This window comes from Pezoporus flaviventris, unplaced genomic scaffold (assembly GCF_033815535.1).
Source record: "Pezoporus flaviventris isolate CSIRO_AGI_PZ_B2104156 unplaced genomic scaffold, CSIRO_AGI_Pfla_v1 ptg000055l, whole genome shotgun sequence".
In the NCBI taxonomy this organism is placed as follows: Eukaryota; Metazoa; Chordata; class Aves; order Psittaciformes; family Psittacidae; genus Pezoporus; species Pezoporus flaviventris.
In genome coordinates, this window is record NW_026892603.1 from 3,881,088 (window position 1) to 3,894,617 (window position 13,530).

The 13,530-nt window shown below is 37.8% G+C and overlaps 1 protein-coding gene across 12 annotated transcripts in view; it reads left to right on the forward strand.

The window, feature by feature from the left end:
• DGKB (diacylglycerol kinase beta) overlaps positions 1-13,530 on the forward strand; it is a 361,769-nt gene that overhangs the window by 76,341 nt on the left and 271,898 nt on the right. For 8 of the 12 annotated variants that reach the window (XM_061469232.1, XM_061469231.1, XM_061469234.1 and 5 more), the window contains 3 exons: positions 4,000-4,153; positions 8,821-8,856; positions 10,364-10,504. In XM_061469232.1, coding sequence (XP_061325216.1) covers positions 4,000-4,153; positions 8,821-8,856; positions 10,364-10,504 — 331 coding nt within the window. The remainder of the gene's footprint in view (positions 1-3,999; positions 4,154-8,820; positions 8,857-10,363; positions 10,505-13,530) is intronic. The other 4 variants (XM_061469239.1, XM_061469238.1, XM_061469240.1 and 1 more) reach the window with 1 other exon arrangement.

Below are 13,530 nucleotides of genomic sequence, written 5' to 3' on the forward strand. Positions count from 1 at the left end.
CTTCTGGAAGCCAAGCAACTGTCGAAAATTAAGCAATTAGCCTTCATGCTTAAGAAAACAACCCCCACCATTAGGACTTATGTATTATTCTGATATGATTGATCTGAACTTTTTAATTAATGCTTGCAAATTCATTAACAGAAATACTTTCAAACCATACCAAAATTCATGGAAGCTTTCATCTGAGAAGTTCTGATACAATAATGAGATTTAAAAAGAAAGTGTTGTGGTTTACATAGCAGAGTGAGCTATGTAAACTGATACATGTTAGTATGGAAAATTACTGTCCTCTGCCGCCTTTTTTTTTGGTTCCTAAAACACTGTGTGTTTCCTAACTGGGGTTGGGGGAAAATGCTAGTAATTAGAGAAGGTATAGTTACATACTGAAGCATTTTCAAGTTCTAGAATGGTTCCATGAGGAAAAAAGAAGATACTGTATAATTACACAATACAGAAATGCTCATGATATTGTGTGTTGTTCTCTATTCTGTCAAAGTTATTTTAAATTAAGCTGAGCAAATGTTTTGCATCTGTCATGGTTTAACCCCTGCCAGCAGCTAAGTACCATGCAGGTGCTCACTCAACCCCTGAGTGGGATGGGGAGGAGAATTTGAAAAAGGTAAAACCTCTGGTTTGAGATAAGAACAGTTTAATGGTAGAAAAAAAGTAAAATATAATAATAGAATAATAATAGTAGAATCATTTTAATAGGAAATAAAGCAAAAGAGAGGGGAATAAACCCCAAGAAGGAAAGGTGATGCACAATACAGTTGCTCAGCACATGCTAACCAATGCCCAGCCTGTACCCAAGCAGTGATTGGCCCCTCTCAGCCAACTCCCCCCAGTTTATATACTGAACACGATGTGCTGTGGTATAGAATATCCTTTTGGCTAGTTTAGGTCAGATGTCTTGGCTGTGCTCCCTCCTGGGTTCTTGTGCGCCTCCTCACTGGCAGAGCATGGGAAACTGAAAAGTCCCTGACTCTTAGGATAAGCATTACTTAGCAACAAGTAAAACATCAGTGTGTTATCAACATTGTTCTCATACTAAAGCCAAAGCATAGCGCTGTACCAACTACTAGGAAGAAAATTAACTCTATCCCTCTATCTAAAATTAACTCTATCCCCTCTATCAGAGATGAAACCAGGACAGTATCTTAAATGTTCTCTTCTAAATAAACTGTACTCTATACTAAAACCTCTGCTTGGTGGTAATACTCTCACACTTGGTCTTCTACTGTGGTCCTTACAGGATTTCTTTTAAGAAATTATTCTATTTTTCTGCACTTATGTAGTGGCTTATGTATATTACAATGACAGATGATAGACAAAACACTGAAAGTAATTTAAAGTGAGCCTTTTTTCTAAGAGCTTGTCCCTTTTTCATTGGAAAACTAGATGCCTGAGCTCAACTACTCTTAGATGTCCTGTAGTGTGTAGTCCTGTAGTCTAATCCAGTTCTGTTATTTACTGTATATACATTTACAAAAACGAATTTCCAGAGATTACTGCATTGCTTTAGAACTCAATTCTGATAGCTAACCTACACCAAGTATGTTAGGTCATTTTGAAAATGTTTTTCAGCTATGGAGTATTAGAATCACAGATTTTGTGGGTTTTTTGCATATAGGCAAGAACCTAATCACAGAGCTCTATGCACAGATCTCCTTTAGGCAGGACTTTTGTTGCACATTCTTTTGATGCAGTGTATGGTTTTGCCATACGCATTTTGAGCTACTATAAGCATTTCTCATGTCTGTTGAAGTCACTTACCAGCTCCTAACTAACTTTCAGCATATTTTGAAAGCTTTTGGATGTGCAAAATCTGAACTCTAGTTACACAAAGGTTGCTGCTTCCCTGGGGGAATACAGGTCACAGAGCATGTTAGAGCAGAGGATAAAGCTCTTTCAGTTTAAGAAATCTGACTGTAGAACAACCTTCTAGAACAACCACCCACTTTCTTTTTTCCTTTGCTGAGCACCCTAATCAGTGTCAGTCAGGGTGTCAGATATAATAAATGGGCATGGCTTCCAAGTCATGTGTTACTTCAATCTGTTGTCTTTCCTGGCCAGAAAACATGAGGAAGTTTGGAACTCTTGTTTTGGAGACACTGGGGTAAATGATAATCTGACCATCTGTAGAAAATATTGAAAAGCTTGAACAACTTTGAGAAAGGGAATATTCAGGAATAAACAAACACATAATTTTAACCTTATTTACTAATCCAAGTCTCTATCCAGGCATAAGTCTGAGCCCATAAATGGAAAAAATGTAGCATTAGGCATTTAGTTATTGGTGGCAGCTTGTTGAACCAATGTCACTCAGGCAGCAGTTAAAAATCTAAGACAGCTGTTAAGGAATATTTTTAGCATTATACTCATAAAATCCACAGACATCGTAAATAAAAATCTCCTTTATGTAATTCAGAGATATTTTACATGTCCATCCATAAGCCATAATGTAAATGGAATTACAATTTGGCTTTCTGTTTTCCCTTTTAATTTGGTTATTCCTCTTTGTAGGTAATGTAGTGAAATAGCTAAGCATGTTTCATTAATGAACAATGTAATGAAGCAATTTCACATTGTTAAAGTCAGTTGTTGTAGTGATTACTCTGTTCCTTTTACAGATAACAAATACATTTATGTAGCGTGAACTAGTGACTGATTTAGTTGGATGCTGATACAAATTCTTTTGCCATTGTAGTTTCATAGTTTATAAACAGTTAATTAAATGTCAGTGACTTTACTATTGAGAGAAAACAAAGTTTGTAGCATGAGTGAAATGTTTGCCAAGGTAGAAGAGGGTGGCATAAGCTCTATGATGAGACAGAGATAGCCCGTGTCCAAGTTTTACACCTATCCTGAGCCTTGTGGAGGCAGGGTTTTTTGAAAATCTCTGCTATTTTGGTGTTCAGTAGGTAAGAGTTTTATTGGTTTCACTGAACTTTCTCAAATGAGGTGTTCTGGGTTAGAAGCGCAGCATAGATACCCTCTTGCCAAGTTTGCATTCCTAACAGTAATGACATGTACAAGATAAGTCAAATTTTGCAACCTGTGTTGTTGGTCCCTCAAAAGGACAGTGACACACATTTAAAACATTACCCTAGAGCAGTTAGGTCTTAGGCTTAATGGGAAACTCCTTATTTCATATAAACATAAAATTTCTACATGTCAGGAATATATTAAGAAACAAAAAAAAAAGAAAAAAAAAAGGTAGGAGAGAAATCCCTGCTCCAGAGTGTTGAAAGCCACTGTAAAAATTACCTATTTCCAAGGTCAATGAGGTACTTTGAAAATTTAGTTTAAATTTTCTTTTTCTAGTATGATTTCAAGCTGATTTCTTGCTAGTCTTTCGCCTCCTAAATACTGCATTCCCTTTGCTGAACCTAAGGGATTTGCCCTAAGTGCATCTGGATGATGCTCTTAGTCATGTGGTTTAGTTTTAGGTAGTCCTGCAAGGAGAAGAGAGTTGGACTTGATAATCCCTATGGGTCCCTTCCAACTTGGGATATTCTGTGATTCTATGATTTATTACTTAAAACAGATGATGCTGTCTCACCAGGAGAAAATATCGATGGAGTTGCATTAATCAGTTCTTACCTTGCTGGTAAAAACAAAACCAAATTAAACTAAATGACAGTTGTTTTCTATTGACAACTTTTTTTTTGTAATGTTGCATGTCTCAGCGTTCTCATTTGATTATTAGAACCTATTTAAGACAGGGTGATGAGTGTCTCTTTGATGAATGCCAGCAAAACCTAGGAAAAGACAGCAGGGAGGCCTTCAATTCCCTGAATTAGACATGCAGAAATCCCTTGATTGTTGTCTGCCCAATTACGGAAAAAGCTAAGACTTGCCAGGTACATCCCCATGAACTCTGTAGATGTCTTTGTTTCCAGTTTTATATGTGCTGTTAAGCTATATTCTATTTAAGAAATGAGAGAACATGAAACTTAAAAATATTTCTTTTTTTTTTTTTTTTTACCCCCACCCTAGACGATTGATTTAGAGGGGTTTAAGCTGTTCATGAAGACTTTTCTAGAGGCAGAGTTACCGGATGATTTCATTGAGCATCTTTTTACATCATTTAGCAACAAAATCTCTCACTGCAGCCCGTTAATAAAAAACAAACCCCAACACCTTTCTGGAGGTAAGTAATGAAATCACATTAATATAAGAGCTGAAGGTTCCATCTCTATGCTATTTTACTTTTAATATCTATAAATATATGGAATCCTAAACAGTATATATTTTTGTTTGTTTTGATATTTGTGAAATTGGAGAAACTAACTCAATCGTGAACAAGAAATACTGTGAAAACAAAAATCAAGTGGTTTCGTCTTTTTAATTCAAAATTATGATGCAGCTGAGACACCAAGTGGACGTTTTTTATCACATTAATGCTAATCAGACTGCTATGGTTACATGATCTTGTTGCCTACTCTGCTGTATAAACACTTCGAAATCTTTAGGTCTTCATGCAGGAGGCTCCTGCTGCTACTTTTATCTACAGTTTCTGTGTGCAGTTACTGCTGCTTCTGTTAATTGTATAGGTGTGATGCTGCTATTAATAATCTTACGGACTTATCAGCTACTGTTTTTTTCAGATGTCCTGTAAGTGTTAGCAGTATTTCTTTTCCCAATGTAAGAATCTTTGATTGCATTGCATGAGCATTTTTATAAATATGATTTTGTGTTTAGAGGGCTTAACATATTAAAATATATCTATGCAAAATAGTGTTAAAACCTGCCAAATTACTTTTAAAGAAAATTTCTGGAAGAAATTTAAGGTTGCCTTTGTAACTTTAAGTAGTTGGTTTAACACTTTAGTAATTTGGGAACTCTATCAAAATCCAGTACCTAAAAGGAGAAGCTAGACTAATTTGATGAAATAAATTCTGTATTTTGAACAGCTGAGTGCTTAGAGCAAGTTACCAAATGGTTTGATGGGTACTTAATTGCTTGAATTCTTTAGATGAAGATTAGGTGTCTTCAAATTGCAACTCATCCAAAAGCTGTGAATTTGGTACAGGTGATACTATCTGAAATGTTAGCTTTTCTTTCAGGTACTAAGGACTATATTTCCATAGATGTCTCAATGTACAATGCTAATTACAGGCTTTCAGATATCACCTATACCACCAGAATGGTCAGACCATTTTTTCTTTTCAGCACATGTCATCAACTGTGTTAAATAACGAGTTTCAGTTCTTTTTCTTTATTTAAGTTTACAGTACCTCTTATTTCCTCTTCTTAGCTTATATTGCCTGGCAAGATAAACCAACCAACCAACCATCCTTATATTACATTACCATCTTCACAGTATCACAGTATCACAGTATGTTAGAGATTGGAAGGGACCTCGAAAGATCATCTAGTCCAATCCCCCTGCCGGAGCAGGAACACCTAGATAATGTTACACAGGAATGCGTCCAGGCGGGTTTTGAATGTCTCCAGGGAAGGAGACTCCACAACCTCCCTGGGCAGCCTGTTCCAGTGTTCCGTCACCCTCACTGAGAAGAAGTTTCTTCTCAAGTTTAAGTGGAACCTCTTGTGTTCCAGTTTGTACCCATTACCCCTTGTCCTATCATTGTTTGCCACTGAGTAGAGCCTGGCTCCATCCTCGTGACACTCCCCCTTTATATATTTATAGACACTTATAAGGTCACCCCTCAGTCTCCTCTTCTCTAAACTATACCCAGCTCCCTCAGTCTTTCCTCATAAGGGAGATGCTCCACTCCCTTAATCATCTTAGTTGCCCTGCGCTGGACTCTCTCCAGCAGCTCCCTGTCCTTCTTGAACTGAGGGGCCCAGAACTGGACACAATACTCCAGATGCGGTCTCACCAGGGCAGAGTAGAGGGGAAGGAGGACCTCTCTCGACCTACTAACCACCCCCCTTCTAATACACCCCAGGATGCCATTGGCCTTCTTAGCCACAAGGGCACAGTGTTGGCTCATGGTCATCCTGTCGTCCACTAGGACCCCCAGGTCCCTCTCCCCTACACTGCTCTCTAACAGGTCATTCCCCAACCTATACTGGAACCTGGGGTTGTTCCTGCCCAGATGCAGGACTCTACACTTTCCCTTGTTATATTTCATCAAGTTACTCCCTGCCCAACTCTCCAGCCTATCCAGGTCTCGCTGGATGGCAGCACAGCCTTCTGGCGTATCAGCCACTCCTCCCAGCTTAGTGTCATCAGCAAACTTGCTGATAGTACACTCAATTCCCTCATCTAAATCATTGATGAATATATTAAATAATACCGGTCCCAGTACTGACCCTTGAGGCACTCCACTAGTTACAGGCCTCCAACTAGACTCAGCCCCATAGACTACAACTCTCTGGCTTCTCTCCTTCAGCCAGTTCGCAGTCCACCTCACTACCTGATCATCCAGTCCACACTTCCTCATTTTAGCCGTGAGGATGCTGTGGGAGACTGTGTCAAATGCTTTGCTGAAGTCAAGGTAGACCACATCCACCGCTCTGCCATCATCCATCCACCGTGTTATTTCCTCATAAAAGGCTAAGAGATTGGTCAAACATGATTTCCCCCTGGTGAAGCCATGTTGACTGCCCCTCATAACCTTCTTATCCTTGATATGCCTTAAGATGGTACCAAGGATAAGGTGTTCCATCACTTTCCCAGGGATGGAGGTGAGGCTGACCGGCCTATAGTTACCCGGGTCCTCCTTCTTGCCCTTTTTGAAGACTGGAGTGACATTTGCTTTCCTCCAGTCCTCAGGCACCTCTCCCGTTTCCCAAGACTTGGTAAAGATGATGGAGAGTGGTCTAGCAATGACTTCCGCCAGTTCCCTCAGCACCCGCGGGTGCATCCCATCTGGACCCATGGATTTATGGATGTCCAGATTGCTCAACTGGTCTCTAACCCATTCCTCATCGACTAAGGCAAACCGCTCCATCGACCTGACTTCATCTAAGGTCTCAGGGGTACAGGGCTCTTCAGGACTGTCCGCAGCAGAGTAGACAGAGACAAAGAAGGCATTCAGTAACTCTGCCATCTCTTTATCTTCTGTCACCAGGGCACCCATCCCGTTCATCAGTGGGCCTACATTGCCTCTGGTGTTAGTTTTGTCTGCCATGTATTTAAAAAAGCTCTTTTTGCTGTCCTTGACCCTTCTTGCCAGGTTTAATTCTAAGGATGCCTTAGTCCTCCTAGCTGCCTTCCTACATCCTCTAGCAGCAGCCTTATATTCCTCCCAAGTGGCCAGCCCCTCCTTCCATGACCTGTAAACTCTCCTCTTCCACTTGAGCATACCCAGCAATTCCCTATTTAGCCACGCAGGTCTCTTGGCCCTCTTCCTTGACTTCCTACGTGTCGGGATGCTCCGATCTTGAGCACGGAAAAAGTAGTCCTTGAATGTCAACCAACTATCTTGGGCCCCTTTACCTTCAAGCAGCCCTGCCCATGGGATTTCCCCTAGCAATTGCTTGAAAAGGCCAAAGTTTGCCCTGCTAAAGTCCAGGGTTGCAATTCTACTTGGTATTCTACTAGTCCTGCCACACAAGATCCTGAACTCCACCATCTCGTGGTCGCTGCAACCAAGGCAGCCCTCAACCCTTACTGCTTCAACCAGATCCTCCTTGTTAGTGAGGATGAGATCCAGCAGCGCTCCTCTCCTGGTCGGCTCATCCACCATTTGCAGGAGGAAGTTATCATCCATACACTGGAGGAACCTCCTGGACTGCGGCTGGGTTGCCGAGTGGTCCTTCCAGCAAAAATCTTCTGTTAGGTTATTATGTATACATATAATGGTCATTAAGTGCAGTTAGACTTAACAAAAAAAAAAATAATTCCTGCTAGCAAATTTTGCTTAGTACATCAAGTGCTCAACAAACTTTTTTCCTTTTTTTTTTTTTTTTTTTTTTTTTTATCCTTTCTAGTCAGAACTGCCACGGGCGCATCTACTTCCACAAATACCTGCTGTGTAGACAGTACATTCATTTCCTTGGGCTTTTGTTGTTAGTAATCTAGACTGGTTCCATGTGCAGAGGAGTAGGCTTAGTAGACTATGTTGTAATCAGTTTTGTGGAATATTCTTGCTCAAAACCTTCTGTTGCTAACTACAGCTCTGATAATGAATTAGTGATGGGTTTGGGCAAGTCATTTACACCAGTGATTCAATCCCTTGCCCTTAAAGATGCTTTGCAACAGAATCTCTAAGTTATGATTGTTACTATTGTTGCAGTTCAAACTGTATGCTAAATTTCTTACTCTAATGCTGCCTCCTAAATATTTTTTCTTCATTTACTTTTCCCAATTTGTAATTAATTTTCACCTTTTTTTGCTAGTAAGGGCTTAAGAAATAAAGTGAGACCAGATGAGTAGTTTTCCTTATGTATTTAAGGTAATACCAGAAGTTTTATGCAAAGCATGTTTCAGAGGTACAGTTCAGTTCACCTCAGGCAGGAGTTATTTGTGCTTGAAAATATACCATTCATATTGAAGTTCAGTTGCATGATATTTAGACTAGATGTTATATCTTTATAATTTTTGGCCTTTAAAGGAAAAAAGTTTGCATTGGTACATTTTGAAGTGCAAATGAAAATTCCAGAAACCTTTCTTTTAGTATATCCAGTAATTTTTAAATGTTACAAATAGCAAAAAAAGCGACTGTATTGGGAAATAAATTTGCCGGAAACATTTGACATTGTTCTGGAAAACAGAAAGGTACATGAGGGCTAGAGAACATCATAAGGAAAAGCAGCAGGGTTCATAAATCTCTCTGGTATGTGTCTGTTTTTTACTTAGTATGTCTTGTACCACTCATGTATGTTTATAAATTGTGTTTTCAGTTAAGGTGTCTGAAGAGAGATGGAAACAGATGCCAGGTAAGCAGCAGCACTGTAAGTCAGTACATTGGAGCTACCCCTCTCCCCCCTCTGATTAAGAAGTAACCTGTACCTTGAAGCTTATAAGAAGCTAAAAGATAGCCTTAAATTTCATAATTTCTTTTCATTGGGGTTTCAGGACTGCACATTTTTGAGATGAGTTAGTGTGAGTTTTGTAACACTTTTTATTCTGTGCATAAGATTCACTATTTGTGTGCATTGTATGATTAAAGCTAGCATCTTAATTGATTAATATTTTATAATGTCTTAATTTTAAGAGCACTTAATCTATATGGAAGCTCATTTAATAGAACATTGCGATATTAAATCTTTTTATGAATTTAAATATTTTCTTTCAGTGTTTATTATCTGCCTGAAACCATTAAGTTGGATCAAAGTTATATTTTGTGCATGCCAATTTACTCCTATTTGTTGATTTTTATTTTTCTTTTAAACATGGGTACCTCAGTAAATCTTCTAAAATGTCTTCAGACTGGAAATAAGTTTTTCAAGATAAAAATAGGGGGGGGAAGAGGGAAACACCAGAATTGTCTCCATTTGCTGCAGTAATCAACTTGTGCAATACAAACAGATGAAATTATTTATACATGTTGCGTGCAATGATGAATCTGTTCTGAATTAGTTACAGAAAATATTTATGAACAGTAAATCCTTTTGTAAAATTTCATCTTCAACCTCAGTAAAGTCAGTGAGAAATGTAACGAAATGTAACTGCTGTTTTCCCTGTGTTCTGCTGTCCTTCCTTTCTTCTTCTTTTTTTTTTTTTTTTTTTTTACACCTCTGTTTGTTGGTCTTACAGATTCCAGTAGTATCATCAGGACCAGTTATATTAACGTTCTCTTGAAACAAAAAGTTTGGCAATGTTGAAACTTGTATTCTGAGTGGTACACTGAAGCTGCTCTTGTTCACAGTGTTTGAACAATTATTATGACTATTCTGTGTTTATTTTAATGATTTCTGTGGCCAAGGCTTCCCATGTTTTGTATATGTGTTGCTCCGACAGGTCTGGCTGTGTTTTGGGGAAGACTATGCTCGTATTATCAGTTTTCTTTGACACTAAAGCATCCTCAATTAGTGTAGCTAGTCTTGGTCTGTGAATTAGATGAAGCCTCTACAATCACAAGGAAGAGCATGCAGCATTAGCCAGGGATTGTTTTAATACTTCAATTAGCATGTAATGTTGTAGAACAGAAATATTCACCATTTTTTTTTGTAGTCAAATAGCAGATCAGCAGATACAAAAAAATGGCTTTGCCATTCCCATAATTGATTTTTTTCCCCAGTAGTTTGCTTTATTCATATAATGTTTTGTAGCCTCACTATCATTTTAATTCTGCCTTTGCTAGATAAACTATGAACGTGAATAGTTTAAAACTTTGTATTTATATTTAAATTAAGTCATTTGAGATTCACATAAACTGAAGATGCAAGTATTTTCTGCTTATATCATATGTTAAGGGTAACAAAGCTTGTGGGTTATTTCCAGGTCTGAGGCTTAACAAAGGTACCTCTACTTCCCGACCTCCTACTCCTGCCAACTTAAATTTACCAGACATGATCCAGCTGAAAGATATTGTTTGCTATTTGTCACTTCTAGAAAGAGGAAGACCTGAAGACAAGCTTGAATGTATGTTCATTTTTTTTCCTTTTTTTTTTAAAGTTAATTCTATGTATTTATTTCAGTAAGTCATCAAAAATTCTGTTTCAGTTTCAGACTGAGTTTTGAGTTAGCTGTATTATAAAAATATGGTTCTAAGTGGCAATTCTTGCAGAAATTACCCTTTTTTCTTGCTAATGGTAGTAACTTGAGATTATTTTAATCACACTTCTAGCTAGCACATGCTAAGATGAGGAGTAAAAATAATACATTATTAGTTAAAATAATCCTCTGTATACTGCTGTCTGTTGATTAGTATTAAATCTGAGAAAAACAAATGAAATATGTTGAGGATACTTAGATATAGAAGTGGTGAATAATCTGTAGTAAACAATCTCTTTCAAACAGAGTTGTTAATATAAGCTGTATTAGTGAATAAAGAAAAGCCAAAAACGGTATAAGTCTGCATCACTGTTGGAAATATTTGACACTGAAAGTTAGAAATTACGTGATGTTTTTAATTAGGGGCCTGATTCATAAAGCCCAACACTTCTCCCTGTTCAAAAAAACCTGAAAGTTTGATCTGTGAACTGCAGGAAAAAAAGAAAAATCCTCGTGTGTTTCCCTGTCATGGAGTGTTAGAAGCCAATTTTCTGAATAGATGAACAGTTACCTAATAATATAGGCCTTCATGAGACTAAGTATACTTTGATATACATAGCTGGTCTGTCTGTAAAAGAAGTGTGGGATCAGTCTGTAACACTGCATGGAAAGTAAATAGTGTGATTGGAAATGCAGGGAGTAGGCTGCTTCTGCTGGAGAGAGGGATTCATTACCAGGTTAAATGACTGCATGTTGTTGGAAGTATCTTGATGCTTCATTACTTGTAGTTAGCTTACAATAACAATACCATACTGTTAAGATTACTGATATTATTGTCTCCGCAAAGATTATAAGGAGCCATCCTCAAATTTGATAATACTAGTTAGGTGTCTTATAATTAGAATATAAAGATGTATGTGCGAATGTGCATTCAGAACACAAGCACAGGAAAACTAAGTTCCTAAACAAGACTAAATTTAACTTACAATATAATAACTGTTTCATGGTAACAAGTTAATGCAAACCTCATTAGATCTCTGAAGAGCTCTGCGCACAAACCATAGCATGAAATGGAGATCAGTTGCCTCCTCTAGTGTCAGAAATTGCTACGCCGAAGAAGAGAGCCAGGGGAGCAGGTGATGATTTTAGATGTTCCATGAACTTCCTGCAAAAGGAACTGCATAGGCAAAAGACTACGAATGATCTGTATGATTTAGGAATGAGAGAACATGATTTAATGGATGTATGGTACTCACGTGTGTAAGATATTCAAGATCCTTTTTATTTACTACATATAATTAAGGTTCTATATGGGTTTATTTTCTACTTTCTCATGCAGAGTTGAAATATACCACGTTACCACTTTTTAGTGTCTAAGTATTGGTTTATAGTGTACCATTATTATGCAGAATTCCCCACTGACTAGTTGAATTGTTCTTATAAGTTAATGATATAGTTTAACCCTTTGTCTGAAATAATTTTATAGCAGTAAGTCCTGTGGCTGTAAGGTAAATTATAAATTAGTAGCAGTGGAGAGAAAAAAAGAAGGATGGCTTATTCTGGATTTGCCAAAATTAGTATTAATACTAATCTCCAATCAGGGTTTGAATTTTTCTTCTGTTGAAAAAAAAAAGGAAACATTCTGGATCATAACTTAGTGGAAACTTGGTTCAGGACAAGTAGAATATGGAAATGATGCTTTCAAACAAAATTTGAGATAAACTGAAGGGTTTTTTTAAGATAAATACACTAAGAGGGATTAGTGTTTAGGATCTGAATCTAGATGATTTTTGTATTTTCACAGATTTACAAATATTCCAGCAGATAAATTTATTCTCTAAACTATTAACTGTATTTCTAGAGGTCTTGATCAGTGCGAACCTCACCTGTTTGACATGCTCAGCATATCGATTATTCATAAACTAGATATGGCCTGAATATAAAGAATATCCCAAATTTCCCTAGCAGAGATGCATTGGAAGAATTGAAGTTGTCATTTTAAGGTCATATTGCAAATAGTTTAAGGTGTATCTATATTCTTAAGTACCTTCATGCTCTGTGGCTCAACCTGTATGCTTGATCCATAGAAGCCATTTTCTGCTCTTCATGTTTTTTTCACGGGTACCAAACTTTGCTTGCTGGTGTCCACAGTATGATTCTTGAACGTGTAAGAAAGACCCCTTGTAAATATGCAAGGTTCTTCCGAAGAGCCAAATGTCATGTTTTGTGGCTAAACTTACTTTCCTTTAATGACCCCAGTGGTAGAAGTTATTTTAGCTCACAGTCACATGAGGCTTTATCAGCACAATCTATTCCTCATTTTGAATGTTTTTTTTTTTTGAATCAGAATAACCGTGGACACCAGACACATATCTTGTGAAACTGTTTAGGAAATATCAGGAGGCAGGATGAAGGGCATTAGACATAAATGGTGTGGAGAAAGCATATGACCTCCACAGTTACCATAGCTTTACAGACATAATATGCTTACAAGTGCTGGAACTTCTCTCCGTTATTACAAACAGAAACTCCAAGAATGAGTTGTAGGTTTTTTTGCCTGTTTCTCTTACCGAAACTCCAGGTTATTCTGTTTCTGTTCTTCCCATACCGGCAGAAGCTTTGAGAATGCCACGCTGTTCTTTTGTATTTTTGTAGTAATACAAGTTCCAGTTACAGTCTTTTTACTATGCTGTGCAGCTCTTCGACACTCTCAGGCTTCTGTGGAGAGTGGCAAGCCTTACAGTTTCCAAAGTATATGTGCTGGTGAACATAGAAAGTACATTCAGCACTTGTTAGTACATGGATTTTTGAGAATGGATTCCCCAGTTTCTTCTCAAAAGAACATACTTTGAACTTTTGGAATTTCTGGGATGCCTCCTTTTCTGATACACAAGTTTAGAAGCCCGGAAGTTGCAGGCAAAAGTACAGCAATGCAGCAACTGATCTCATCTTGA